Source organism: Gnatocerus cornutus, chromosome 4, assembly GCF_029298725.1.
Source record: "Gnatocerus cornutus isolate USDA-ARS CGAHR chromosome 4, icGnaCorn1.1, whole genome shotgun sequence".
Taxonomy (NCBI): domain Eukaryota; kingdom Metazoa; phylum Arthropoda; class Insecta; order Coleoptera; family Tenebrionidae; genus Gnatocerus; species Gnatocerus cornutus.
Genome location: NC_142236.1, coordinates 6,693,287 through 6,720,618, shown reverse-complemented (window position 1 = coordinate 6,720,618; position 27,332 = coordinate 6,693,287). Strand labels below are relative to the sequence as shown.

Sequence of the window (27,332 nt, the reverse complement as noted above, 5' to 3'; positions counted from 1 at the left end):
TTAGATGGAAATAAATATTTAGACAATCCATAAATCACTATCATTTTTGATTTTTATTTTGATAATTCACTCAATGATTCGTTAGATGTTAGATTTTTTTAGATTCTTCTCTTTATAACTCGTTTCTTTATTAATTAGATTTTAATAATTTGTGAGACATTTTTTAGGTGATTTTTCATAATGTTATGGTTGATTGTTAGACAATTTTTAAATCATTTTTTTGATTTTTGCTGAATTTTTATGATTCTGAATGCTTTTTTAGAAGATTCTTTGAACCACTCGAAAAATAATTTTTCTGATCTTTAGACCACTCTTTACAGGATTTTTTAGATTTTGTTTAAACAAAATTTTCTATCATTTTTTTGGCCATTTTTTGGATGATTTTTAAATTATTTTTTTGACAATTTTTTCGGTGATTTTAAATTTCTTTTGTGATGATTCTTACAATAATTCTTTAGATTACTCTCTCCATAACTTTTTGGTTGATTATTTTTATTTAAATAAATTTTTAGACAGTTTTTACATTATTTGCTTAATTATTGTTAGCTGATATTTTTAATAAATCTTTATATTATTAAGTGTGCTTTTTTTAAAGATTTTTAGAATCATTTTTTAGAGCATTTTTTACTTGTTTTTAGACCAATTATTTGATTTTTTAGACCACTGTTTAAATAATACGAGTACATTAGATTATTTTTAGACATATTTTTTAATAATTTTTTTACATAATTATTTAAATTCTTGAAAAATCTTTAAATTAATCCCAATCTTAATCTTTTATATGATTTAAAAGATTATTTCAATCACTTTTTAGATCATTTTTTTCAATTTTTAAACACCCCTCTATGAACTTTTAGATTATTTTTTATATAAATGTTTCAATGCTTTAAGTGTTTTTTTATCAATTTTTAGATACCTACTATGATTTTTAAACGATATTTTTTGGGTGATTTTGAACTTTTCTTGAAATAATTCACATAATATAGTCTTTTAGATTTTTTTAGATTATTTTTGTCATGATTCTTTGTTTAATTATTTATATGTAAATATTTTCTTAAACAATTTTTAGATTTTTAGTGTATTATTTGGACTGCCTTTTAGATCATTCTTCTTATGATAATTTAGACCTCTTTTTTAATGATTCTGTAGATAAATGCGCATACGAACCTTTAGATCACTCTTTTGACGTTTATTATGGCAATTTTTTGATAAATCTTTTAAAAATATCTTGATTCTTCATCTTCTTTGTTTCAGTTCCATTTTAGTTTTTCTTTTGGTGAGTTCATTTTTTTACTTTTTTACCTTTTCCTTTTTCTTTAACTTCACTAATGATGTTTTGATTTTTTTTTCGTTTATTCTCAATCTTCCTTTCTAAATTTCAAAATGGCAGTATAAATCAATGCCACAATCCCGTAATTTTGAATCCAACGAAACCAAAAATTTGAATCTGTTAAAATTCATACCTATAATTTCCACCTCACTGCACACATTACGCATTAGTTATCCAATTCCAGAACACGTTTACCTACAATTTCTTCAACAAAAAGAAGAAAGACCGACCAAGGTTATTCAATTTCCGTGATTACGTCTACACACCATTTTCCTGTTTAACCATAACGCGATTAATGCAAAACAAACGGAAAATGTAACAATTCTACCATCGTACCATTCCCCAACCCATCGCCCGAAGAAGTGGAAGAAACCCACTCACAGTCAATCTTCAGAAGCCTTTCCAAAGGGTGCGACTTTCTTCAATCTCACGACTTCGGCGTAGAAATGAAGACCGTTCTCGCTTTGATCTTCGTCACGGGTAGGTCGTTTTAACACCTTATGGTACTAGTGGTACCTTTTGGGTTTTGCAGGGTGTGCTGCACAGTTCAAGTGCCCGGATCGAACCGGTTTCTTCCCGGATCCTGTCCAATGTGATTTATACTACGTGTGCTCCAAAGGCGAGTTTGAAGAGAAGTTGTGTCCAGATGGGTTGGTTTTCGACGCGAAGGACCCTAATCATTTACGGTGTGATATCCCAGCGAATGTTGACTGTGATGAACGGACGGAGTTACGTAAGTAAAAAGAGTTTCTTCTTCTTTTGAGAATGTCGGATATTTAGAGCAGGTTGCATAATTTTACATTCTAAAACGGTGATGACACTTTGAAAGTAGTGCATTTGATTTGTAGAGGAGCCTCAACCTACTCCTGGATGTCCTCGGGCTAATGGGTACTACCGTCACTCTGACCCTCTTGCTTGCGATAAGTTTTATAATTGTGAGAATGGAGTTCCTCATGAGCTTCCTTGTCCTCCGGGACTCATTTATGATGACACGGCTAGTACCTGTGCTTGGCCGGAAAACAGTGGGAGGAAAGACTGCAAGAATGCGAAGAGAGGTATGTTCTTTATTGTAGATTCTTTAGGTTTGGGTACTTATCCATTTTCTACTTCTTTTTCTTTGATTTTTTTTATGTTTGTTTTTCCTTTTGTTTCCATTCTTTATCTTATCTTTTCTTTGTATGTTCTGTTTTGTTGTTATTTCTTCATCCGCTCTGAATTTTTCTATTTTACTACTTTAACTTTAACTTTTTTATTGCAAAAATTGTTCATTTGATCGTTTTATGTATTTGTAGATTTGTAAGGATTTGAAATTCTTTTGTTTTTTTTTAACTTTTTTTTGTATCTTTATGTCTCCATTTTATTTTCTCTCAAATTTTTGGCAGTTTCTTTTAAAAAAATTCAGTTTACCCAATCTATTCTTATTTTGTTATTTTTTTATTCTTTTTTTTTTATTTCTATGTTTCTCTATTTTTGTTTATTTTGTTACAATTTTATCTGTCTATAGTTATTGGACTCTTACCTGTTACTTTGTTTTTCTGTCTATCTGCATATCTATTCTGTCTATCTGTCTATTTTAACATTTGCAAAAAATATATTTCTAACTCTTTTTTTTAATTTTGGTAGTCTAACTGAAATTTGGAAACATTACTAGTTTTTTAGAGCCAGAAAGAGAAAATTTTGAAATTTTTGTTAGAAAAAAGTTTGTTTTTATTTCTGATAAATTCCATGTCTATCTGTTCATATATCTATTTGTTTCTTTATTGGTATCTCTATCTGTTTGTCTGTCTATCTTTTTTCCTTGTTTATCTATCTGTCTATCCATTTATGTGGTAACTGTCTGCATATCATCTGTTTATTTGTATATTGCACACGGATGTCCATTTATTTTATTGCCTTATTTATTTTTTTTATGGGGCCGTTTTGTTAACTTTTATTAGTATAACCAAATCAATTTGTCTTTGTATCTATGCATCTGTGTATTCGTCTATCTGTTTATCTGCCTATCTATTTATCTATCTGATACCAGTCTGCTTGAATCTATATCTGTATCTTTGTAATTTTCTGTCTTCTACATGTCAATCTACACTTACGTGCAAAAGTATTTAATTATATCATGTATGTTTTTTGTGTCTATCTATCTATTTGTTTATCCAGCTGTCTGACTCTCTATTTACCTACCTCTTAATATTATGTATATCTGTGTGTTTTTGTATCTATATTTCTATCTATCTGCCTATCTATCTTTTTATATGTCTATTGATTTAATTGTCTATCTATATTTTTGTTTGTTTATCTATTTACTAATCTGCAAGTCTATTTGTCAGAAATCTTCAACTGTTCATGTGTTTATTTGAAAATCTATCTATCTTATCTAGCTGTTGGTTTATGTGTTTCTCTATTGGTTTGTGTATCTGTCTGTTTGTCTAGTCTTTCTATTTATCTGTGTTATCTGATCGTCTATTTGTCTGTATTTATCTGTATATTTGTCTGTCTATCTGTCTGTCTGTCTGTCTGTCTATTTGTCTGTCTGTCTATTTGTCTGTCTGTCTGCCTGTCTGTATGTCTATCTGTTTGTCTATATGTAAGTCTATTTGTCTGTATGTCTGTCTATCTGTCTATCTGTCTATCTGTCTATCTGTCTACCTGTCTATCTGTCTATCTGTCTATCTGTCTATCTGTCTATCTGTCTATCTGTCTATTTGTCTATCTGTCTATCTGTCTATCAGTATATCTGTCTATCTGTCTATCTGTCTATCTGTCTATCAGTATATCTGTTTATCTGTCTATCTGTCTGTTTGTCTATCTGTCTATTTGTATATCTGTCTATCTGTCTATCTGTCTATTTGTCTATCTGTTTATCTATATATCTATTTATCTATTCGATCTATATGCTTATCTTGTTTATCTGACTATCGGTCTGTTCATCAATGTTTTTGTTTACCTGTCTGTCTAATTAATCTATCTATCCGTTTCTCTGTCTATCCGTCTTTCCGTCTATCTGTCTATCTGTCTATTTGTCTGTATGCTTATCTTGTCTATCGGTATATTTATTTAATCTAAATCAAATTTATCGGTTTGTTTTTTCAATGCTAATGTCTATCTGCCCGTCTATTTAATTACATGCCTATTTAGCTATTAGCCTATTTATCTTTATTTTTTAAATCTGTCTGTTTTCCTGTCTGCCTAGTTATCTGCCTATCTATCTGTCTATCTATCTGTCTATCTATCTGTCTATCTATCTGTCTATCTGTCTGTCTATATGTTTATCTATCTGTCTATCTGTCTGTCTATCTGTTTGTCTATCTGGCTATCTATCTATCTATCTATCTATCTATCTATCTATCTATCTATCCGTCGATCTGTCGATCTGTCTGTCTATCTGTCTGTTTATCTATATGTTTATTTAGTATCTGCCTGTTTATCTTTTTGCTTATCTGTCTGTTTATCTGCTCATATCACTAATCTGTTTATCTGTCTGTTTTTGTCTAGTTTTGTAGCTCTTTGTCTAATTTTGTAGCAGTTTGTCTGTTTTTCTATCTATCAGAGAAATTTGCTTGTCGATTTGCCTGTCTGTCTATTTGTCCATCTATATGTCTGTCTGATTGTTTATCTGTGTATGGGTGATTCAGTCAATCTGATGATTACTTGTCCATCTATCTGTCTCATTGTTAATTTGTTTATGTGTTTATCTATTTATCTGCCTATCTTTGTAAATGTCTATTTGTTTATTTGTTGATTTATTTAGCTGTTTATCTATTTATTAATCTATCTGTGTATGTGTTCTACTCTCTCTCTCACTACCGTTGCTTATCTGTTTATAAATCTGCCAGTCTGCCTATTTATTTATTTGTCTATTTAGTTATGTATCCACTGTTTCATTTTTTATATACTCGTATTTCGCATTTTTTCTCTCTGCTTATGTTTCTTCTTTCCTGTAATTGTGTCTATCTTACTTCTATCTTACTTCTATAGTTTGCAGCGATTTCTGCTACTTTTGCTGTATTTCATTTTTCTTTTCTTTGTGCTTTTTTATTTTACTATAAACTTTAATTTCAACTCGAGTGTTTGTTTATTTTATTGGCATTTATATTACTTTCATTAGTGTTTTTATTTTTGATTCTTTGCTGTGTCTTCTTTTTAAAACTGTATCGCGTTATTTCCTTCTGTATTCTCTTCTCTATGTTTTTACTGCTTCACATCTCTGCCTCTATTTTTCTCTTCCATTGCCTACTTTTCTCTTTTTAAGCCACAATTTTATTTTCATTATTTATCATTTCTTTTCGTATTTTTTTTTAATTTCTTTTTCTATTATCTTTAATCTTACCTTACTAGTTTTTTGACTTCTTTTAATATATTTACTATTCTTTATCAATTCTTGTCTGTTCGCACTTTTTATTATTATTTTTGTTTTAATTACACGTAACTTAATTTAATAATGTTCTTATGGTGTTTTAATTGTACTTCCTCTTTCCTTTCTTGTTGCTTCTTCTCCTTCTTCCAGACAAACTCGACGACGGTTTTTCTTGCCCTGAAGAAAACATCATAGGCCCAGATGGTAGAAAACTGCCCCATCCAACGTTCGCCCATCCCGAAGATTGTGGTAAATTCTACATCTGCAGAAACGGGGTAATGCCCCAAAAAGGCCAATGCACAAAGGGCTTAGTTTACAACGAAGAAACTTTCAGGTGTGATGACCCCAAAAATGTACCTGGATGGTAATTTTTTGCTTTCATTTTTCTTTATTTAAGCGTTCTTATTGCAGTGAGGACTATTTCGAAAAGACTGAGAAGCTGAAGACGAAGAAAGCTTGACGAAACTAGGTTAATAAAATAAAAATTTTTGTATTGTGAGGTGACTGAAATAAAATTGAAGTCAAAAAAGTGGTTTTATTAAAAATGTGGTACCGAAGAGAAAAGAAGAAATGTCAATAAAAATTAGAAAATGCCAACTTTCTCGCGCTTAACAAATTCTGGGGGGTTTAGCATATTTGCTAAGTACCTCGGATTTAACCTTTAAAAGAGTACCTAATTAGGGAAAAGTTGACATTTTGGTACCGGTTCTATATAACAGGTTCTTTTGTTCTCAGGGCTACATTACCGCCCGGATAAAAATCTCTACATTTGGTACTACCGCACGCATAATCGGTACTAATTGAAATTAAATAACCAACGACCTCGAAAGGTACTACTCAAGACAACTTAACAGTTTTAAGTAACTTTCACTGCTCCGGTTCACATATTACACAATAACGAGTGTAATAACCGACAGAAAAACCAAACACCCTGTATATGTAGTACCGAGGTACCGTTGCACGGATGTACAGTTTGTTCCAAAGACAAGTGACCTTGATTCCGGACAAGAAAAAAATATACACAGTGTCCTAATTAATCATTAATAAATCACCAATCAAAGTGAAATACCACAAGTGAATGGGTACTGTGTTCTGCACAAACCACACATTTTTGTGGTGTAGAAAGTGTTGTGGTACCAATTCGCCGTCGTTCTTACCAGTTATCAAGGATAAGGCAACATGAGAGTGTTTCTGTTGGTTGCTGTTTCCATCCTGTCATCCGGTGAGTACCATATTGTCGTTTTTTACCAACAAATGGTACTTGAATATGTAACATCAGTACCATGGAAGTGTAGTGAAAGTAGTACTGCCGATTCTGACCCATTCAAAATTTTTCATTTTGACGTTTTTGCTTGTTAACACAGATTGCGAACTGGTTTTCTAACTTTCGTTTGGTAAAAAATCGTTTAATTTGGTACCATGGTGGTACCGTTGTAATTTTTTCTCGTTTCAGTCCACGGAGGGGTTGTCCTTCATGATGCCCCAGGGTGTCCGGAACAACATGGCGTTCAAGCATATGCCCATCCGGAGTCTTGTAATTTGTTCTTTTTGTGTACCAATGGTACTTTGACGGTGGAACAATGCGAGAATGGGTTGCTGTTCGATGGAAAGGGGGCTGTGCACAACCACTGCAACTATCACTGGGCTGTCGAATGCGGAACTCGCAAAGCTGATAGTGAGATATTATTTATTTATTTGTCTAATTACTTGAATTAGTATGTAAATTAATTCAGTCTGATTCGGTTTACCTCCATTTCATGGAAATTAGATAGTCAGACTTGAATCGAATTGTCCCATTTCTCTATTAGATGTGGATTTAATATTCAAACATTATTGTCAGACTTTTTAGGATTAGTTTCAGTTTCAGTTAGTCACAAGTTAAACTGTCTTTAGTTTGGACTAATTTTATTTGATCCAAATTAAGCCGCAATGAAAGTCTAACTTTTGTCACAATTTTCTGAATTTGCTGCCGTTAGTGCAAATCTAGTCCAACTTAGTAAGTTTCCTTTTTTTTCCTAGTATTTAAATTAATCAGAACTGGACAATCTTTAGTTTGATTTAGCTCAATTTTTAGTTCACGATTTACTGAAAATTTTGCTAATTTTAGACAAGAAAAATTCAGCTTTTGTCGCTTTAACAGTTTAGCTATTTTTATTCCAAATTAGTTTTATTTCAGTTTGTCGCATTTGGTCTACAATTCAGCTTAGTCAAAATATTCTAAAACATTTAATTTAGTTCAACGTTTGTTACAACCCAATTGAGTTTTCTACTTAGTCACAGTTTAATTTAGTTGTACCATATATTTAGTTCAAGTGTCTTTTAACTTCGTTCTGCAAATTGAGTTATTATCTACATATAACGGCTTTAGTCACAACCAGCTAAATTACTAGTCTGACTAGTAGTCTTTCTTTTGTTGAAATTTTGTATATTTTTTTAATTAGTCAAAATTTGGTTTAATTCAGTTTAGTCTTATTTAGTTTAATTTAGTTTATCTTCATTTTCTAACTTTTTCAGAAAATTTTGTTTGATTATTAAAAAAAAGTTTAAGACACAATTTACTAAAATTTAGTGAAAATGGTTTTATTGAAACATTGTTAAACTTTACATTTTGTATACAGTTTTGTTTAGTTCAAATAAGTCTACTAAATATGTCTAATATAGATGAATTTACTCACAATTGGCTAAAATTTAGTATAATTAGTAAAATTAGTAAAAAATTATTAAATTTATTTTATTTTCAGTTTTAATTAGTCTTAGTTAGTCTACCAAATTTACACCCGGTTTTTCTTAAAATTTAGTACAGGTATTTACATATTTACAATTTAGTCAAATTTTAGTTTAGTGTAGTTTGATTCAATTCAATTAGTTTAATTTATTTCTTAGTTTTTTCAGCAAATTTATTTTTTAAATTCAAAATGAATTTAGTCACAATTTGTTAAAAATTAGTACGATTAGTAAATCTGATTTAGTCGCCAGTTTGTTGAAATTTAATTTATCTTTAGTATTATTTATTTTTATTAAATTCAGTTCAAGTACTTAAAACATATTTAGTACAGCTTTTTACTTAGTCACAATTTAGTCAAAGTTTAATGCACGATAGTTTTATTTAGTCTAACTTATAGTTATCTTCTTTTACCAATTTTATCAAATTTACTTTTAAATTCAAATTATTTTAGTTGCAATGTTCTAAAATTTAGTATATTTTTTATAAAATGATCCAGTTTGGTCGGTCTAATGTGATTTATTTGAAAATATGATCAAATTTTGTATATCTTTAGTCAAGATTACTTTTATTTATTGAAGTTTACATTATCCTATTTTAGTTTAATTCAATTCAATCCACATTCTACTAAAATTTAGTCAGAATTAGTCTAGTTTAAATTAAATAATGTTATTTTGATTTAATTACAGTTGTTCATATTAATTTAATCTTTTTTAGTTAAAGGTAAAAAAAAAATTTCTGATTTAGGCCACGCTAATTTGATTAATTTACAATTTTTTAGTATTTTGTTTATCCTTATTCTAATTTAACTTGAAATTTCTGTTAACTTAAATTCAAACTAAACATGGGTCAAAGATCTAGTTAAAACAATATTTATTAAAATAATTCAGTTAAAATTCAAGACAAATTTTTTATTTTTTTTAAACTTTCAAAAATTTAGTAGGGCTTAATCATGTCATAATTCAGTACAGATTAGTCAAATTAATTTTACTTAGTCTTCAGTATTTTTATACAAATTTGTTTTTTTGTAGGTCTCAATTTGATTAAGTAAAATTAATTTGACTCAATAATTCAGTACAGATTAGTTTTACTTACGTAGTAAAATTAATTTGACTCAATAATTCAGTACAGATTAGTCAAATTAATTTTACATAGTCTTCAGTATTTTTATACAAATTAGTTTTTTGTAGGTCTCAATTTGATTAAGTAAAATTAATTTGACTCAATAATTCAGTACAGATTAGTCAAATTAATTTTACTTAGTCTTCAGAATTATTATACAAATAAGTCTTTTTGTAGGTCTCAATTTGATTAAGTCACGATTTACTAAAATTTAGTATAACTTTTGAGCTTTCACTTTAACTCAGGCATACTGGAATTTAGTCAAACTTTAGTAAAATTAAGTTTCATTCTTGCGAGTACTTTTACAATCCACTTCCTGCTGAAACACACAATTATGCAATATTTGCTTTGTTAATTTATTATGACCAAACAAACAATCCCACAGTCGTACCACTCCTTCATTATTCTTTATTTACTCACCAATTTCTCTTAGAAATTGCTGCTCAACACCGCTAAAACGACAACTTTATCATTTCCAGTAACTCCAATTAGTTCTCCTGGTTGCGAGTACCAATTCGGAATCTACTCAGAGAGCGCCGCCTGCTCCACCAACTACATCAAATGTGCCCATGGAGAACCACTACCCAAACAGTGCGAACCTGGTTTAGTCTACGACGAGCGCATCCATGGCTGCAACTGGCCGGATCTTCTTCTGGAAGTCTGCAACCCTGAAGGTACCACCACTCGTACCACTTCTTTAACTAACTCTGTTTGTTGTAGCCGTTGTGGGTTTCAAGTGTCCAACCAAAGTACCATCCAATAGTCCTGCCGCTAAGTTCTGGCCGTACCCTCGCTTCGCCGTCCCCGGAGACTGCGGCCGCCTCATTACTTGTGTTAATGGTTTCCCGCGTTTGATTTCTTGCGGTGAAGGAAAGGCTTTTGATCAGAACACTTTAACGTGTGAAGAACCGGAGTTGGTACCACACTGTGGGAATCATCTTAGAAAATGAGGTTCTTTTGAAGTATTTTCGTGTACGTAATTCTAAATTGTTTATTCTTGTACTCTTTGTTCTGTTTTATTTAAATGTTTTGTAAATAGGGTTTCAATAAACGAAAACAGGATTTTTTAATGTGGGCGTTTAGTTTTCGTTAAATTGGTATAGTTCACTTTAAAATTCTCTTTGCCGCTCCTTGGAGTCTCCAGATGTTCTTTGAATTTTCTTTAGTCTTGTTTAAGCCCTCACTTGTCATAAATCAGTGATTCTTACATTTTACATTCAATAAGGTTCTTCGATCTTTGATTTTTATATTTTATTATATTCTTTTGCATTCCTTTTAATTGTTATAATAAATTCATGAAATCTTCAATATTGTAGAATTTATATTTTCAATTCCTCGAATTCCTCAAGATTCTTATATTTTCTAAACTCTCCAATGGATGGATCATCTTTAAATTTTCAAGATTTTCTATAATTTTTTTTAGAGTTTTCTTAAATGTCTTTAAGTATTTGCTCTAATTCTAGTAGCTTTAACACTGAAGCATTCAAATTCATAAAAGTTTCTCCTCTTAACTGACTAACTTACTGTAAAAAATTACAAAAATTCTATGACACAGAAAACAAAATTTTAGAAATTTTCTTTTTTCGACGAACTAAGAAATGTCAAAATTTTTATATTTATATATCAGTGTGACTGCAATTTTGCGCTACAAAATCGATAAAATTAAGGTTTGAATGGCCATGATCAAGCAACACTATTCATTTTGCATCTGACGTTTTGTGTCAAATGTGACAAATGAAAACCACATAATGACTGTTCTAAAAAGAACCCATGAGAACTGTTTTTGCTAAATGTCACTCTTTGCTATGATGATATCTTATGATTATTTATATGATTATAACTGAATAAAATTACAAAATTCTAGAGCAATGATGACAAATTTTAGAAATTTTTTTTCAAAACGAACGAGAAATTTAAAATATTTTATATTCATTGTTCTAACCAAGCGACATTTCGCTAACAATGATTTATTTTATTTGACATTATTATTCTTAACATTATCTTATTTTTTAAAGTGCAAAATTAAAAAGTTATAGACCAAAATATGTATACTATTGTTCCCAAATTTTTTGAATACATATTTTTTTTATTTTTTTTATGCAGTTGTTGTTATTGCAATTTCTTATTTTTAATATAGAGATCAAAACTAGTAAATTTTGAAAATCTAGACTTTTTAACTCAAAAACTGTAATTTACTAAAAAACTTCTTTTTGCCGCTGATCCTGGAATATTTTTTAATTTTTTTTCTGTGTAGTAAATTTTGTAAATTTTGGTGTCTCTAATAAAGAGATCTAAACTAGTAAAATTTGAAAATTTAGATCCTTTAATTTAAAAACTGCCAATTTTATAAGACAAAAAAAATGGTTATTAAAAATGTTGCCACTTTTTTCCTGATCCTGAAATAAAATTAATTTTCAACTGTTTTCCCTGAATAGTCATAATTTTCTAATTTGGTGTGTCTCTTAACAGTCAATCCAAAAAATTTAGACTCTAACTCGAACATTGTCGAATTTACAAGACAAAATAAAATCTTTTTTGAAAAAATTAGCACTTTCTTCCTGATTCTAAAATAAAATTTTTAACTTTTCTGTGGGTGCAGTAACAATTTTGAAATCATCAAATTTAATAAATTTTGAAAATTTGAACTTTTTAACTAAAAAATTGTCTAATTTACAAGACTTAAGTATTCTTGAAAAAAATGCTAATTTTTTTCTTGAATCTGGAATAAACTTTTTTTATTGTGTAATAACAATTTTCTACTTTGATGTTTCTAATAGAGAAAACTTAAACCGGTGAATCCTAATTTAGACTCTTTAACTCAAAAACTATTTATTTTACAAAAATAAAAGATTATTTAAAAAAATTGACAATTTTTCTTCGTGCTGCAATAAAATTTTTATTTTTTTTTTCTGGTACTGTTTAAATTTTGTAGTTTGGTGTGTTTAATAAAAAAATAAATCAACACTAGTAAATTTTTGAAATTTAATCCCTTAAACTCGAAAACTGTATAATTACAAGACTAAATAAAATCTTCCTTGAAGAACTTAAAACGTCCTTCCTAATCCTGAAATAAAATTTTTTTAATTGTCATTTTCTTTTGATCCTGGAATACAATTTTTACCTTTTCTTCCTTTGCAATTACAATTTTCTAAATTGATGTGTCGAATATACAGGGTTCGGCGACACGTGTGTCCACCTCAAAAATCGTTTTCAATTTTTAAGATAAAATTTTAAAAATTTGCATGCGCTCAATAGTTGAAGCTGACGCAAAATTTTGTTTTTTATTACGGTTCATTTAACGTCGCGCCTTTGAAAAAGTATACTTTTTAGTGATTTTAGAGTTTTTGTAGAAATACACGCAAATTCATTTTTTTTTTAAATAACCGTAATACAAATATTTGAGTTTTTATTTAAAATCTACTGCAAATTGTGTTCAAAATTTGCGATAAAAACCCTGTTTTATTAAGTAAGTTTTCAAAATTATGACGGCGCAGTGGCAGTGATTAACACGGGAATGTTGCACTTTTTGGACACCAGAAATCGTTCATTAATATCGACAAAGCGACAATTTCACCAAGTAAGACTTTTGTTAGAATCTAAAGCAAACCAAAGGATATATGACATTTGTGACACAAGATGTTGACATTTCAGTGTAAACGTAGTTTCCAATTTTGACGTAATGATATTGGAAACTAACTTGATAAAACAGCATTGGAGGGTGGACACAAATGTTGCCGGACCCTGTAAAGATACAAAATAGTAAATCTTAAAAGTTTAGATTTTTTGACTCAAAAACACAGTAACTTACAGGACTAAGGACATCTTTTTGATTTTTTTTTAATTCTATTTTTATGCACTCATAATTTTGTAATTTATTATTTTTAATACAAATATTGAAACAAATAACTGTTAAAAATCTACTATGAAAAAAACTGAAAAAAACTTTTTTTGAAAAATTAACACATTTTTGTCTTGATCCTGGAATAAAATGTTTTTTTTTATGTATGCAGCTACAATTTTGTAGTTTGGTGTGTCTAATACAGAGATCTAAATTTCTAAATTCTGAAAATTTGCAGTCTTCAATTTAAAAACTGTTTTACAAGACAAAATAAAATGTTTATTAAGAAAATACCACTTTCTTCCTGATTCTGAAATAAAATTTGTAACTGTTTTGCCTGTATAGTCACAATTTTGTAATTTAGTGTATTGTATGCAGAGATAGGGAACAGTAAAATATGAAAATTTAGACTTTTTAGCTTAAAAATTGTATTTCTCCAGACGGCACAAAAAGTCACATTTTTAATCGTTTCTATACAATAAAGTTGGCAATTTTTTGCCTAGGCAGAAAAAGTACTTTTTGTGACTGTTACTATTTGAGACTTCCATTTGGATGACACTACATGATCTTAACTTTAAAACTCTTTGAAACCAATATTTTTCACAGTAAATGTCATCAATGAGAACCAAGAACAAGAATAGCCATCCATGTTTAACATCCATGTTCAATTTGCGTCTACTCATTGTCGGTCGTGGAACTGAATCTTCCGTTTGGAGAAAAAGTAGTGTTTGTTATTTGGCTGAAAAGTGGATTTTGCTGTCTTGCAAAATTTAATTGCTCGCCAAAAAGTACGACTTTTCTGTCATATAACAAAATCTACTATTATTTTACAAGACAAAATGAATGAATCATCGCCTTTTGATTCACGATCTTGGAAAAATTTTTGTTTATTTTCTTGTGCAGTTATAATTTTAAAATTCGGTGTGTCTAATACAGAGAACTAGTAAAACTAGTAAACCTTGAAAATTTGGACTTTTTAACTCTAAAACTGTCTAATTCACAAGACTTAATAAAATGGTTTTTGAAAAAATTGCACATTTAATTTTTTTCCTGGTACGGGAATAACATTTTTACCTTTTTTTCTGAGCAGTTAAAATTTTGCAAATTGTAACAATTTAAAGAAAACTTACAAAGCCTATAAATATGTCTCAAATTTTCCCGAGAATCCCAGAAAGTATAGGGGTTTTAAAACAAAGCAAAAGCGAAGTTTTAAAATAGTCAAAAAGTGCAAAAATATTTCAAAAAAAGCTCAATTTAACGAAGACTTAACAAGAATTCAATCCGAATTCAAAGACAATCTGGAAAAGTTTAAAAACTATTTTACCAAAAATATAAGAAGGTGTAATGACTAAAACGTTTAAAGAATTATAAAAAAAGAGTCATACAAATCCGCATAAAGCCAAGAACGCAAAATAAAATCTAACGAAACCGGGCAAATATGAAGACTGTCTAAACAGTCGAGAAAAATCTAAAGAATCCAAAAAAAATCTCATTTTATTTAAGATTTCAATCTATAAATGCCTAAAACTATTTAGATAGTCCGCATAAGATTTGTTTAATAGATAATTTAAAAATCTAAAGCAAAAAATGTCTTGTTTTTACGAGTTAAATTAAAACCGATTAGCCCGCGGCACGGCCGCACCATATTCCATTATGTAAGTGTAACAAAAAACTTCCATCACCAGCCTGTTCCGAATTTGGTCTGCATTTTTTGTGCCCAAAAATTAAATTTCCTCGTCTCCAGATCATTGGCACACTTTCCAACTCGTGACACTTAACGCAGAAGAACGACCTTGCACTCGAACCTCTTCAAATACTTTCGTGATGACCACTTTTTCACCAAAATATTAGAAAGTTGTTTATATTTTTAGCAAAGCGTTCAGTTTTTCATAGATTCTTCCAGCTTTCACTCGCATTTCTAGGCCCAGATGCAAAGAAAGTGCGCAATTAAAATCCAGGTCATTTTCAATAATTTATTAATAAAGTAACATAAATAATTTAACAAAAAAGTCTTGTCTCAACGAAACAGAGAAACGACTCTATGAGAGTATAAATAAATAATAAATAAATTTGTAATTACTACTTTGGTTTGACTCTGTGCCCGAACTCTTCACCTCCTCCTCGTCGCATCTCTTCAGTTATCAAGTCCTCTTGGCTGTAGTCATCGTAGGCTGGCTCTTCTTCTTCGGGGTCTTCACGGGAGTCTTCTTTTTCCTCCGGGACGTAGATCGCGACGGGTTCTCCAGTTTTGGCTCTCTGCATGAGATTGCTGTTGAGCTTCCCGGCAGCCTGCAGCGACGCCAAACTCTCAGCGGTTTCTTTGTTAGGAAGACTGACATAGTAGCCCTCAAGAGTACCATTCTTCTCGCTCGGTTTAGCATCGGGCTCCACATTATTCACACTTCCTCTGTTATCAAAGTAGTTTTGAACATACTGAGACTGTACGATGGACTCGGAGCCTTCAGGCTCCAAATTGTACGCCGCGGTGACCAAGGAAGACTTCGAAGGGTCTTCCTGACTGACCTTGTCCATCGCGAATTGTTGCTCCTGAGGGATTGACTCGACGAAGTTCTGGGATTGCTGGGTGGAGATTGGAGGGAACTGTTGGAGGTAGTCTTGGGTGTCTGGGACTATCGCGATGGTCGGAGTCTGCTGGTAGTTCAAGAGATGGAAGAGCTCGGGGGCCTCGTAGTAATTCTTGATTTTTAGCTCCGGGGACTCGGTGACTTGGTACTGGTGGGACTTCTGGATCTGGACGAAGGTGGCGAGCTCTGGCTGGCGGTGCTGCACTTGGTGCTTCATCTAAAAGAAAATTTTTGATTCCGATCTTCGTAGTTGGATCATCTCACCTCTTGGCCTTTGCTCTTCACTTCTTCGATGACCGCCGGTTTGTCCGCCAAGCTCAAATTAGGCGCCGGGATCGTATGAATAGGTCCTTTTTCCCCGATCTGCTTGATCGTCTTGATTGGCGTCGGAATGTTGTTACTCTGCACCTGGAAGTCGTACTCCTGCGCCAAAATCGCCGGCGACGACTGGAAGACCTTCTTCGGCAGCACCGGCGCCGACGTCACGTACTTCTCCACCACCGGCGCCCTGTAGGTCGTCTGTGCGTTCATCCAGAAGTTCCTCACCGGCACCGCCACCGGTCGATTAACCGACGCCGCCACCCCCATCTGGATTTTATGGTGGTTGGGCATGTGGACAGGAATGGGGCGAGATGGGTTAGGTCCCCGAACTGGGGGACGGGAGCGGACTGGAGGCGGGGCTCTTGGAGGGTGTTGGGGCCATTTCTTCATGTGTTGGAATGGGGGCGGTTTTGGGTACGGTGGCGGCCCGCGGAACTTCATGCGGGGGTATTCGGAGGCGGCAAGGGCGGCGCAGAGGAAAAAAAGGAAGATTGAAGTTAGCTGTAAGAAAAAACATTGTAGGTCGATGCAACAGTATTCATTGACCTGGATATTAGAAAGATTTGATACTAGAGAAATCTATCAAGTGGAAAAAATCCGGGCAATTTTCGAAGAAACTTCACGAAAAATCAACCCTTGAAAACTCACCTTCATTCTGACGGATTTCGACCTTAAAAACCTTCAAACTGGTCAATGTTTTCTTCGCGAAGAACTGAAGAAAACGCACTTAAGTCGGCCAGTGCAGTCAAAACACACTCAGTAAACTAAACAATTAGGTCAGTGAACCAACTTATATATCGGAGAGAAGACGACATTCAAATTCCGTGTCTTCTCTCTTTGCTTTGCTGGTGGATTTTCGATAGTTAGAGAAAATCTATTAAAGTAATTATTGTCTCTATAATTTAGCGACTGTTACTTTTTCACTTGGACTGCCTGATTGACTGCTGTAATTAGTCGAAAGAGAATTTGCTCGTGTGTGATACTTTTGGAGCTAACGAGGATACGCACGCCGAATTCTATTTCTGATGGTTTAGTTGCTGAAGCTGATTTGATTACAAACTGGACTAATTTATACTAAGCTGGGTCTAAATGGTAAAAGAAACAGAATTAAATCAATCCAAATTAGCACAATTTGGGTAAATCCAGAAAATACTGGTTTATTGTAATTTGGACTAATCAAAATCAAATTGTGCTTATACTCAAATCAATTAAATTTATTAATGACTAAACTCAATTGGATTGATTAAATTGAACTACATTGATTAGAAAAAAAACTAATACTAATTAGGATTAACTATAATTTCATGCACTAAATCGCATGAAAAATGCTGGTTTGATCTACTATTGATTAAATTAGAATAAAAATGACTAAGACGGACTAAAATATTAGTAAAATAAATAACAAAAACTACAGAAAATCAGATCGGATTAGACTTAGTCAGTTTTATTCGACTAGGCAGACTAAAATGGATTAAATTTACTAATTCAAAATAAGATTAGATTATAATAATATGGAGTAGGTAGGTTAGGATTAAACATAATTAACAAATTAATTAGGTTTACACAGACTAATAATTGTGTGTCGAATTAATTAACAAACTAAAAGTAATATTCCTACTATATACAGTATGTCCCCAGATTGAGTTCACAAGAGGGAAAAAAAGTTTATTTTCCATTTTACAAAAAAATTACAAAGGAATTACATTTTTTGCTTATTTCAAAACAGATAAATCTGCAATTAAAATTTCAAAATTATTAGTTTGTAGGTACTCTTAAAATTAATTTTTTCATTATATTTATTTATTAAATTTTCTAATCGTATTTAAATAATAGCAGGCTGTGGATTCACATTATCAAATAGTGCGTTAAAGATTAAAGAAAAATTTATCTAATAATATGTAAGTATTAAAAAATTGGAAAAAAAAATGCAATTGCATTCTTAACAATAATTGAGAAAATTCGAAACAGTCTTACAAGTTAGAATTGAACTATTTGCTAAAACAGGTAATGGGTCAATCAAATAGTGGAAATTGGTTTGAGTTAAAGAACAAATTTCATTTCTTTGACATTTTTTGCAAAATTAAAAATTAAAAAGTTTTTTGTTATTTTTTGTTTTTTTCGATTTTAAGAACAGAGCTTAATAATATTAAAGTTTTAATTAAAGATTTATTTATTTTAAATTAAGCAAAAAATATTATTCCTTTGTCATTTTTTTGTAAAATGAAAAATAACGTTTTTTTTCCTCTTGTGAACCCAATCCGGGGACATACTGTAGATTCGGTGAATAAAAAAAAAACAAATTGTTTATTAGATCCTACAGAACCTTTATTAAATCTTTTAATCTAGCAAAGGGTTCCTTATCACATCACTCAACTACTTCAAAACTTTTGTCAGATCTTTTACATTCTACTGAACTTTTGTCAAATTTTTCAGAGATTTTTTCGTATTCTCCAGACAATTTATCAAATCTGCCAGATCTTTATTAGAACTTTCAGAACCATTTAAAAAAACTTAGAAATCATTACTTATAAAAAAATATATTGAATGTTCATTAATTAATTATTCTGCTGTTCTTTGTATTTATTTTTTTTTGTTTTTTCATATTATTTTTTGTTATCAAAATTGTATTCATTATTATATTATCAAAACCTTGATCAGTTCTACAGCCTTTTAGTCATTTTTGTGGTAAAAGTTTTTTATTTTGTCTAGTAAATTTGTGTTAGTGTTTTGTTGTTATTTTTACCACAAATAAAGATTTATTATTTATTTATTACTTATTTATTATATTGTATGTCAATTACCTATATCAAATAAGTGAAAACCATTGTAAGATCCTTCAGAACTTTATCAAATCATTATCAGATTCTTCATAGCCTTTGTTAGATTCTTCGAAATTCACAGATTCTTCAAGTCCCGCAAAACTTTTGTCAAATCCGTCACAACCTTTAAATTTTTTGTAAGATTTCCCAAACCTTTGAGATCTTTTGCCAGATTTTTTAAATCTGTTTCAGATCTTTCAAAATTCTCCAAAACATTTATCAGATTACATCTCTCAAATTCTTTGAAATATTTGTCAAATTCTTTGAGTTTTGTCAAATATTTGTATTATAGTTTATGTCTTCAAATGCTATAGAACTTTTACTTAAACTGTTTCTCAAAGAGTTTCTTAAATTCCTCATATCCTTTAGAACTTTTACTAGATCTTTCAGTTCATCGAATAGTTCTGAAGTTCCTCAAATCCTTCGGGTTTCTCAGATTTTTTAAAACCTTTGTCAGATAACCGACACCCTTCAAAATTTCTGTCAAAATCTTTAGATCCATTTGGACCTTTGTCAAATTTTTCAAAACCTTTATCATATCTTTCAGGAAATTTTTCAGATCTTTTATTTAGTCTAGCAGATCCTTTGTCAGATCCCACACAAACTTTATCAAATTGTTCAATTTCTTGAAGGGTCTCTCAAGTCCTTCAAAACCCTTGTCAGATCTATCAGACCTTTTAAGCTCTTTGTCCAATCTTTTAAAACCTTCATCAGATTCTTCAAAACCATTAAGCACCTTAGTCACAGCTCTTAGAACCCTCAAGTTTTTCCTGTCCTTCAAATCCTTTGGAACTTCTGTTAGATCTAAAACAACCTTTATCAGATTCTTTACAATTCTTGTCAAATACTTCAGTCAAAAAGGATTTGAAAAAAGCTCTAAAAAAATTTACAAATGGTTCTCAAGGATTTGAGAAACCCTACAAAAGTGTCCTTCAGAACCATTTGTCAATTTTTTAGAGCTTTTCTCACATCCTCCAAAACCCTCTAGAATCTTTATCAGACCCCTCAGTCCTTCGAAGAGTTGTTCAGATCATTGGGAATTTTTATCAGATCCTACACAACCGACAGTACTAGTCTCAGATTAAAAAAAAATTTTTAAAACCGGTCTTAGATTCTTCAAAATTATTGAGACCTTGGTCAACACTTCATAATATTTCTTAGATTCTCCAGAATTTTTATCAGAACCGTCTCTCGAAAGATTTTTAGTTATTTGAGTTTGCCGAAGGATCCCTCAGGTTCCTCAAATCTTTCAAAACCTCTGTTAAATCCTTTAGAACTTTTGTCAAGTCCTTTCGAATTTTTGTCAAATCCTTTAGTCTTTGTCAGATTTTTCACAACTTATATCCGATCCTCCACAACGTTATTACATTCTTCAGTGTCTCAGATCTTTCAGAACCTTTGTCAAATTGTACACAACCTTTATCAGATGTTTCAGAATTGCAATTAAATCTTTAAAAATATGTGGCAGATTTTTCAGATTCTTTAAGACTTTTGTCAAATCTTTCAGAACCGTTGTTAGAATCTTCAAAATTTTTATTAGATCCTCATCAAGCTGAACCTTGATCAGATTCTTCAATTTCCTTAAAAAGTGTCCATTGTAAATTCCCTCAGAATCTTTGTCAGATTCTTCCATTTGATAAATTTAAATTTAGCGCCATCACTAGTTCAAGATCCCGCCACCCTCGCCGCCATGGCAGCACTATTTTACAAGTTATTGTGGTTTATTGCTAAATTTTAATAATTTTTTTATCACCAACCCTACAAACGTGCACCCCCAAACCCTCAAACCACCCCTAAATCAACCCAATCAAACCTTTCCTTATCCCAAAATGCCATAAAATCCCTTAAATTAAAACAGCAAGTGATCCAGCACCGCACATGCTCCTACTCAGAAGACCGAAACTACAGAAAAACCTCGACGGTAATCCACCCCTTTTCGATTTCTTCCCCTAAAATGATCGAATTTTTAGGTTGAAGTTCAGGGGCACCAACCCCAAAGAAAAACATAACCTCAAAAACTCCCAGCAACGATGGAGAACATTTTGGGTTACGAAACAGCCGACGAGGCGTACAGTTTGTTGCAAAACGGAATTCTAGTTGAAACGAGCAAAGGGTAACATTTCCACCCCTTTAGAACCGCACTTGACGTACAATTTTTAGGTTAGTTTGCATGTCTTTGAACGACGCCATCTCCTCCGATTTGAACCTTTCCGAACAGGATTTAAAGAACGTCGCTTCTGAACTAATTTCTCAACAAAACGTGGAAATCCCAGACAAGGCTCGTGTGAAAAATGAAAATTTTGATAGTGATGGGTTTTCGAGTGAATGCAGCGACGCTACGACGTCCAACGTCAAGTTTCTGCCGGCCCCGGCTGTTAAAATGGGGGCGGCAGTGGCCCCTTTACAGCCCCAGGCGGTCGATGTTCACAAGCCACCGAAGCGGCGCGGGGGCTGGCCCAAGGGGCGGAAACGGAAGCCCGAATTGAAGAATCTGCCCCCGAAGGCGCCGGCGACGGGGTACAACTTGTATTTGAATGAGCAAAGGAAGTTGTTCAAAGACAGCAATTTGGTTTTTCATGAGATTACGAAAATCGTGGGGAATAGGTGGTCGAATTTAACTTTAGAGGAGAAGAGGCCGTATTTGGTGAAGGCGGAGGAAGACAAGAGGAGGTACAGAGAGGAACTGAAGCAGTATAGACAGTCGGACGCTTACAGAGCGTATTTGGCGAAGAAGCGGAGGAACAGGCTGCAGAACAACGTGCTGTCGGAGAGCGACATGGACGCCACTGATGAAATCGATGTAAGAGGCTTGGTAAAATTTTTACATGTTGGTACGACTGTCATTTCTTACAGGACGAAGATAACGAGGAGCTTTACTGCCGCACCTGCGACCAGTGGTTCCACAACCTCCACAACAAACGCGAGCATTTGCAGGGCCGCCAACACACGCAATCCGTCGCAGGTGACATTAAGCGAGAGCTCGACCACCAATCAGCGTCCGACAGTGGCGTTCTCAGCACCTCCTTCGACGAATCAAGTCTCGACGCCATGCCCAGTGTGGCCAACGAAAAGTCCCCAAATCAGAGCTCCGTGTCCGACTGTATGGTTACTTTAGTAGCTGCAGTAACTAGTAAGTTTTGTTTTTTGACATTTTGTTGGTACTACTGGTTTTCTTACAGAGCGCGAAAAAGAGATTAAACTGCTAGAAAGGCGGATGAGGGAGACTTGTATGACTTACAGTGCGCTTTGCCAGCAACTGAGTTCGTTGCGGCAGAGGCACGCGAAGTTAAAGAACGATTTGGGGGGTTTGAAGGAGCAGGAGAAGAGTATGGAGGCTAATGTGGCGCAGCTGTGGCAAGTGCCGAGTTGGTTTATTATTACGGACTTCAATACGGAGACGTCCACGGATTTTAACGAGGGCAGCAGCGAATAAAATTTGTTTTTAGGTTATGGGGAGATTGTTGAGGCGAAAAAGCTCAGGATTATGGAACAATATCAAAATATGTTTTTCCATGTAAAATACGATATCTGTAGGATATAAAGCCGTGATTGTTATCCTTGTTCCCTTCATAATTATCATGTAACAATCATAAAATAATAAATTGATTTTGCGATTCATTGAATATTTAAAAATGGCTTAAGATATGGCAGTTCGCATTGGATTGCACATCACTGTGATGTATAAGTCTATACAGATGTTTAGAATAGTTTATCAGATCCATTGAACAGTTTGTAGCCTTTAGATTTCAGTTTCTTTTCATGGTTTTATATCGGCGACTCTCGATCCCATTATGGACACCCTTTAGATCCCATTATGGACACCCTTTAGATCCCATTATGGACACCCTTTAGAAAACATTATGGACACCCTTTAGATCCCATTATGGACACCCTTTAGATCTCATTATGGACACCTTTTAGATCTCATTATGGACACCTTTAGATCCCATTATGGACAGCCTTTAGATCCCATTATGGACAGCCTTTAGATCCCATTATGGACAGCCTTTAGATCCCATTATGGACAGCCTTTAGATCCCATTATGGACAGCCTTTAGATCCCATTATGGACAGCCTTTAGATCCCATTATGGACAGCCTTTAGATTCCATTATGGACAGCCTTTAGATCCCATTATGGACAGCCTTTAGATCCCATTATGGACAGCCTTTAGATCCCATTATGGACAGCCTTTAGATCCCATTATGGACAGCCTTTAGATCCCATTATGGACAGCCTTTAGATCTCATTATGGACAGCCTTTAGATCCCATTATGGACAGCCTTTAGATCCCATTATGGACAGCCTTTAGATCCCATTATGAACACGCTTTTGGTCCCATTATGGTAACACTTTAGATCCCATTGTGGACATCCTTTGCATGCATTCTTAACGTCCTTATAAGCACCTTTTCTTATCCTAAAGGCAGCCTTTATATTCTAAATGCAGCTTTTAGATGCAAAAAGCAGCCTTTAGATCCCGAAGACAGCCATTAGATATCGAAGACAGCTTTTAGATCCTCAAGACATCCGTTAGACCTTAAAAACAGCCTTTAGATTCTCAAGACATCCGTTAGACCTTAAAAACAGCCTTCAGATTCTAAAAACAGCTTTTAGGTTTTAAAGACAGCCTTTAGATCCTAAAGACAGCCCTTAAATCCCAAAAACCGCTATTTGAGCTTAAATACAGGATTTAGGTCTTTAAGACAGCCTTAAGATCTTAAAGATAGCCGTCAGATCTTAGAGACAACTTTCAGAGCCTAAAAATAGCCTCTAGGTTCTATAGACGTTCTATATATTTCATAGGCAGCCCTTAAGTTCCATAGACAATCTTTAATTAATTAATAATCTTCTGGAGAATCTTTTTCAGTGAGTTTTTGGATTTCTTCAAAAACATTTCATATTCTTTCCAATACTCTCTAGACCTTTGGGAGGTATTTAAGATTCTTTAGAGTGTATTTAGATCCTTTATTAGAGTTTTATTTAGATCCTTGAGAAGTCTTTTGCAAAATCACTTAAATGAGAGTCGTTGTTTTTCCTTTCAAGACTTTGTTTAGATCCGTCAGAGTGTTTAGATTTTTTTTATCCTTTGCAGAATCGTTTAAAGAGAGTCTTTAGATCTTTAAAGTCATCTTTTGATCCTATGGGAAGTCTTATTCAGACATCATACAAGGTGTTTATAAATATTTCTAGCATCAAGTGTGGCTATGAAATGTTAAAGAAATTTGCTGCTCATTACAAATGTGGGTTTAGATTTTTCAACTGACATTTGTAGTTAAAACCTCAAACATGAAGCAAAGTAGGTTTAAAAAAAACCTGTTCTAGTTGTGATTTGAAACCTGAAAATCATAAACTTGGTCACAAAACCGTATCTGAAATGTCGTTGACGTAAGTGACATTATAAAGAATTTTCAAGATAGTTAGAATAACATTGCAGTGTAGAGCAGAAATTCCAGAGCCACGCTTGATGCTAGAAACATTTATAAACACCTTGTACTAAAAGGATTTATCAAACTTTTTGACTTTCTAGGAAAATTTTAGCGTCTTTTTCGGTCCTTTTGAACGGCTTTAAACACATGTATAGAAGCAGCACAAAATCGGTATCAATTGGAGTTTCTAGATTTATTAAAATTTTTAGACACTTTAGGAAGTCTTCAAATCCTTTAGTATTTAAATGATTTAAACTTACAAGCTTCCAGGGTCTTTAGATCTTTTAGTCTTCCTCATACTTTGGAATGCCTTTTAATACTTTCAAGTGTTGGACCATTAGAAATTAATTAGACTCTTTTAGGGAGATTCAGACTTATTCATTTTACGTTGGTATACGAAACATACCAACATGACAATTCGCATTGAATTTAATGACACTTCAATGCGAATTGTCATCTCGATCAAAAAAGCAAAACTTTTAGTTTGTACCATTTATTAGTAGCAATACGCAAATGCCATTACGAATATATAAAATAATCCAAGAAAATATACAATACGACATAACAAAATAAAAAATAAAACAGTCTTTTCCGTATAAATGTAGCAAAAACTATTCCTCGACAACAAGTGTGCTATCACAGTTTGGGCATTTCACCACAGTATCTTCCTCCAAAATGGACCCGTTTTTGACCTTCGGAAAAGTCGAAGAACACTTCATGCACTGGAACATGACATCGTTTCCTTTTTTGGGCTTCGCATTGATCTTGTTCTTCACGCAAGCAACGAAAGCTTCGATCTCATCCTCGAAGACGTAGATTCGTTGTTTCCTGTCTTTTCTCATCGTTTCGAAGTCGATTTGCACGGTGGTACGTTCATCGTCTATAATGTCGCACGTGAGGATGCTGTCCACGTGCCACTTCTCTCTTTCGTCGCTGGTTGAGCACTCTTTTTCGGAGATGTGCGTTTTACCAACGACGATGAACACAAGCTCGGTTTCTCCTTTGACTGTCGCGAGATAAATGCTCTCTTCCTCGAGGTCGGGGTCGTCGAAGGAGACCTCTGGAGTGTCTTCTTTGTTGTACTCCTCGTTGATGTTCTCTTCGACTTGGACTTCCACGGCTTCTTCGACTTTCGGAACGTGTTTGGTGAACTCCCCGGAGTAGATACTGAAGTCGGCTTCATAGGGGCTCGTCGAGAGGTGCACCGAGGAGCCTTCCAACCCCAAGACGTCCAATAAGCCGCTCTGGGAGTTCAACCATGACTCTCCGAACTTCTCGTGGAGATCCTCAATCTGGCGCTTCGTTTCCAGGTACTGTTGCGGAGTTGAAGGAAGCATCGGCACGCTGCTTTCCCTCACTGAAGACTCTTCTTCGATTACCACCTCGCGGACTCTTCTTACTTTCTCCGTGTTAATATTAACAGAGTCGGTGGCAAAACTGTTATTTTTAGCCTGCAGGGGGTAGTAGGACCCCACTAAGCGCTTCTCGGCTCTAGTCAACGATGTGTTGTCCAACACAAAAGGGGTGGAGGCTGTGTTCGTGTGGAGGTACCCGGAAGTTCTGTTGCGGTGATTGGGGTGGAAACTCAGAGGGTTGTTGCGGAGGTTCAACCACTGGAGAGTCGCCAGATGCGAAAGAGTAAGAAGACATTTGTGGTCGACCAAACAGTTGTTGCCCAAGTCCAGCACCCAAAGATTGGTCAAGCTGCGGAGGCCCGAGAGATCCTCGATGAAGTTGTTCTTCAGGATCAAGTTCTAAGAAAAAACAATTCAAATTGCGCGCCTCCGACTTTAGGGGAAAAACTAAAATCACCAACTGGGTGACAATTCGCTTGGAATTAAACGTCAATCAAAAGCGGGAAATTTAAAATCCTTACCTGCAAACGGCTGCAAATCTGCCCCCTCAGCGCCGACACCGTTTCCAACTTGTTGTAAGACAAATTCAAGCACTTGAGGTTGTGGAGACAACTCAAAGCCTCAAAATTCGTGATCTCATTATGGCTCAAATCCAGCGTGTGTAGCCAGGGGGCGCACTCGAGACTCTGCCCCAGTTCTACGATCCCGCTCCCGATGAAACTCGCCTCCTTCAGCTCATTCCAAACGTATTGGTGGGTCTGATCGCCCCCACAGTTACTCAAAACATCGCTTAACGAATTCGGGGTCTTCTGACACACCAATTTGTGCAGTTGCGGGCGTAGCCCCTGCAGCCCCCTTATCGTATTCACGTCGAGTTTCGAAAACTCAATAGAAATTACGTTTTTAAATTTCGTGATGCTGAGGAGTTCATCATCGGAGCCTTCACTGTACAATTTCAACGTCTTGGCTTGGTGGATGTAGTTGCTGAGATACTGCAGGTCCCGTTGGAGCTCCGCTTTGAGATTATGGGGCTGCTTCACATTGAAAGAGGTGGATTGTTCATCGATTGCGCTAAAAGATTGTAATAGAGATGCAAGGGTGGGTTTCGAGAGGGTTAAAACGTTGGGTTTGTGATGGTTAGCCCCCCGAATCTGAGCTGCAAGTGTGGTAATATGGGCGCTTTCCATCGTGCCTACAAATCCAGGTTATTCGCGGCTCTATCAAAGGGGGTACTTACAACATACTACTACGTCTTCATAAACTTGACTGGGGGCCCCAGTGAGGACATTTGCAGCATTCTCTTATCAGGAGATAACCTCACTTTCGTGACAGATGTCAACTTGACAACTGACATGTGTCACTGAAATTGGTATCAAATTGTCCGAAAGTACCACGAAAAGTTTAGTGTGGGGTCCTCGGACGTTCCCGAGTTGAGTTCGGGGCGTTTTAATGTCACTAATAA

The 27,332-nt window shown here is 33.9% G+C and overlaps 5 protein-coding genes across 7 annotated transcripts; 3 read left to right on the top strand and 2 right to left on the bottom strand.

Moving 5' to 3' along the window:
- The first annotated feature begins 1,548 nt into the window (after positions 1-1,548).
- LOC148176280 (protein obstructor-E-like) lies at positions 1,549-6,207 on the top strand. The gene is made up of 5 exons (XM_088034154.1): positions 1,549-1,810; positions 1,863-2,063; positions 2,179-2,385; positions 5,832-6,045; positions 6,093-6,207. The coding sequence occupies exons 1-5, from the start codon at positions 1,777-1,779 to the stop codon at positions 6,139-6,141; spliced, it is 705 nt and encodes a 234-aa protein (XP_087890280.1). The 5' UTR covers positions 1,549-1,776; the 3' UTR covers positions 6,142-6,207.
- A 415-nt stretch (positions 6,208-6,622) lies between these two features.
- Positions 6,623-10,833, top strand: Peritrophin-A (Peritrophin A). The gene is made up of 4 exons (XM_088033872.1): positions 6,623-6,903; positions 7,135-7,356; positions 10,005-10,199; positions 10,246-10,833. Exons 1-4 carry the CDS (start codon positions 6,861-6,863, stop codon positions 10,473-10,475), a joined length of 690 nt encoding a protein of 229 aa, XP_087889998.1. The 5' UTR covers positions 6,623-6,860; the 3' UTR covers positions 10,476-10,833.
- Positions 10,834-15,335: 4,502 nt separating this feature from the next.
- Positions 15,336-17,030, bottom strand: LOC148176278 (uncharacterized). The gene is made up of 3 exons (XM_088034339.1): positions 16,918-17,030; positions 16,213-16,770; positions 15,336-16,165 (listed from the first exon to the last, which is right to left on the bottom strand). The coding sequence occupies exons 1-3, from the start codon at positions 16,921-16,923 to the stop codon at positions 15,443-15,445; spliced, it is 1,287 nt and encodes a 428-aa protein (XP_087890465.1). The 5' UTR covers positions 16,924-17,030; the 3' UTR covers positions 15,336-15,442.
- Positions 17,031-20,747: 3,717 nt separating this feature from the next.
- LOC148176277 (uncharacterized) lies at positions 20,748-22,706 on the top strand. Its single transcript, XM_088034686.1, has 5 exons — positions 20,748-21,009; positions 21,059-21,201; positions 21,249-21,888; positions 21,942-22,218; positions 22,268-22,706. Exons 2-5 carry the CDS (start codon positions 21,119-21,121, stop codon positions 22,519-22,521), a joined length of 1,254 nt encoding a protein of 417 aa, XP_087890812.1. The 5' UTR covers positions 20,748-21,009; positions 21,059-21,118; the 3' UTR covers positions 22,522-22,706.
- Positions 22,707-24,991: 2,285 nt separating this feature from the next.
- Positions 24,992-27,254, bottom strand: LOC148176276 (serine/threonine-protein kinase 11-interacting protein). 3 transcript variants are annotated; one of them, XM_088034807.1, is made up of 3 exons: positions 27,108-27,254; positions 26,392-27,062; positions 24,992-26,269 (listed from the first exon to the last, which is right to left on the bottom strand). In XM_088034807.1, the coding sequence occupies exons 2-3, from the start codon at positions 27,055-27,057 to the stop codon at positions 25,127-25,129; spliced, it is 1,809 nt and encodes a 602-aa protein (XP_087890933.1). In that variant the 5' UTR covers positions 27,058-27,062; positions 27,108-27,254; the 3' UTR covers positions 24,992-25,126. The 3 variants fall into 3 exon arrangements, with proteins under 3 accessions (XP_087890933.1, XP_087890932.1, XP_087890934.1); XM_088034806.1 differs by having other exon boundaries at positions 27,111-27,254; XM_088034808.1 differs by having other exon boundaries at positions 27,115-27,254.
- Positions 27,255-27,332: the final 78 nt, after the last annotated feature.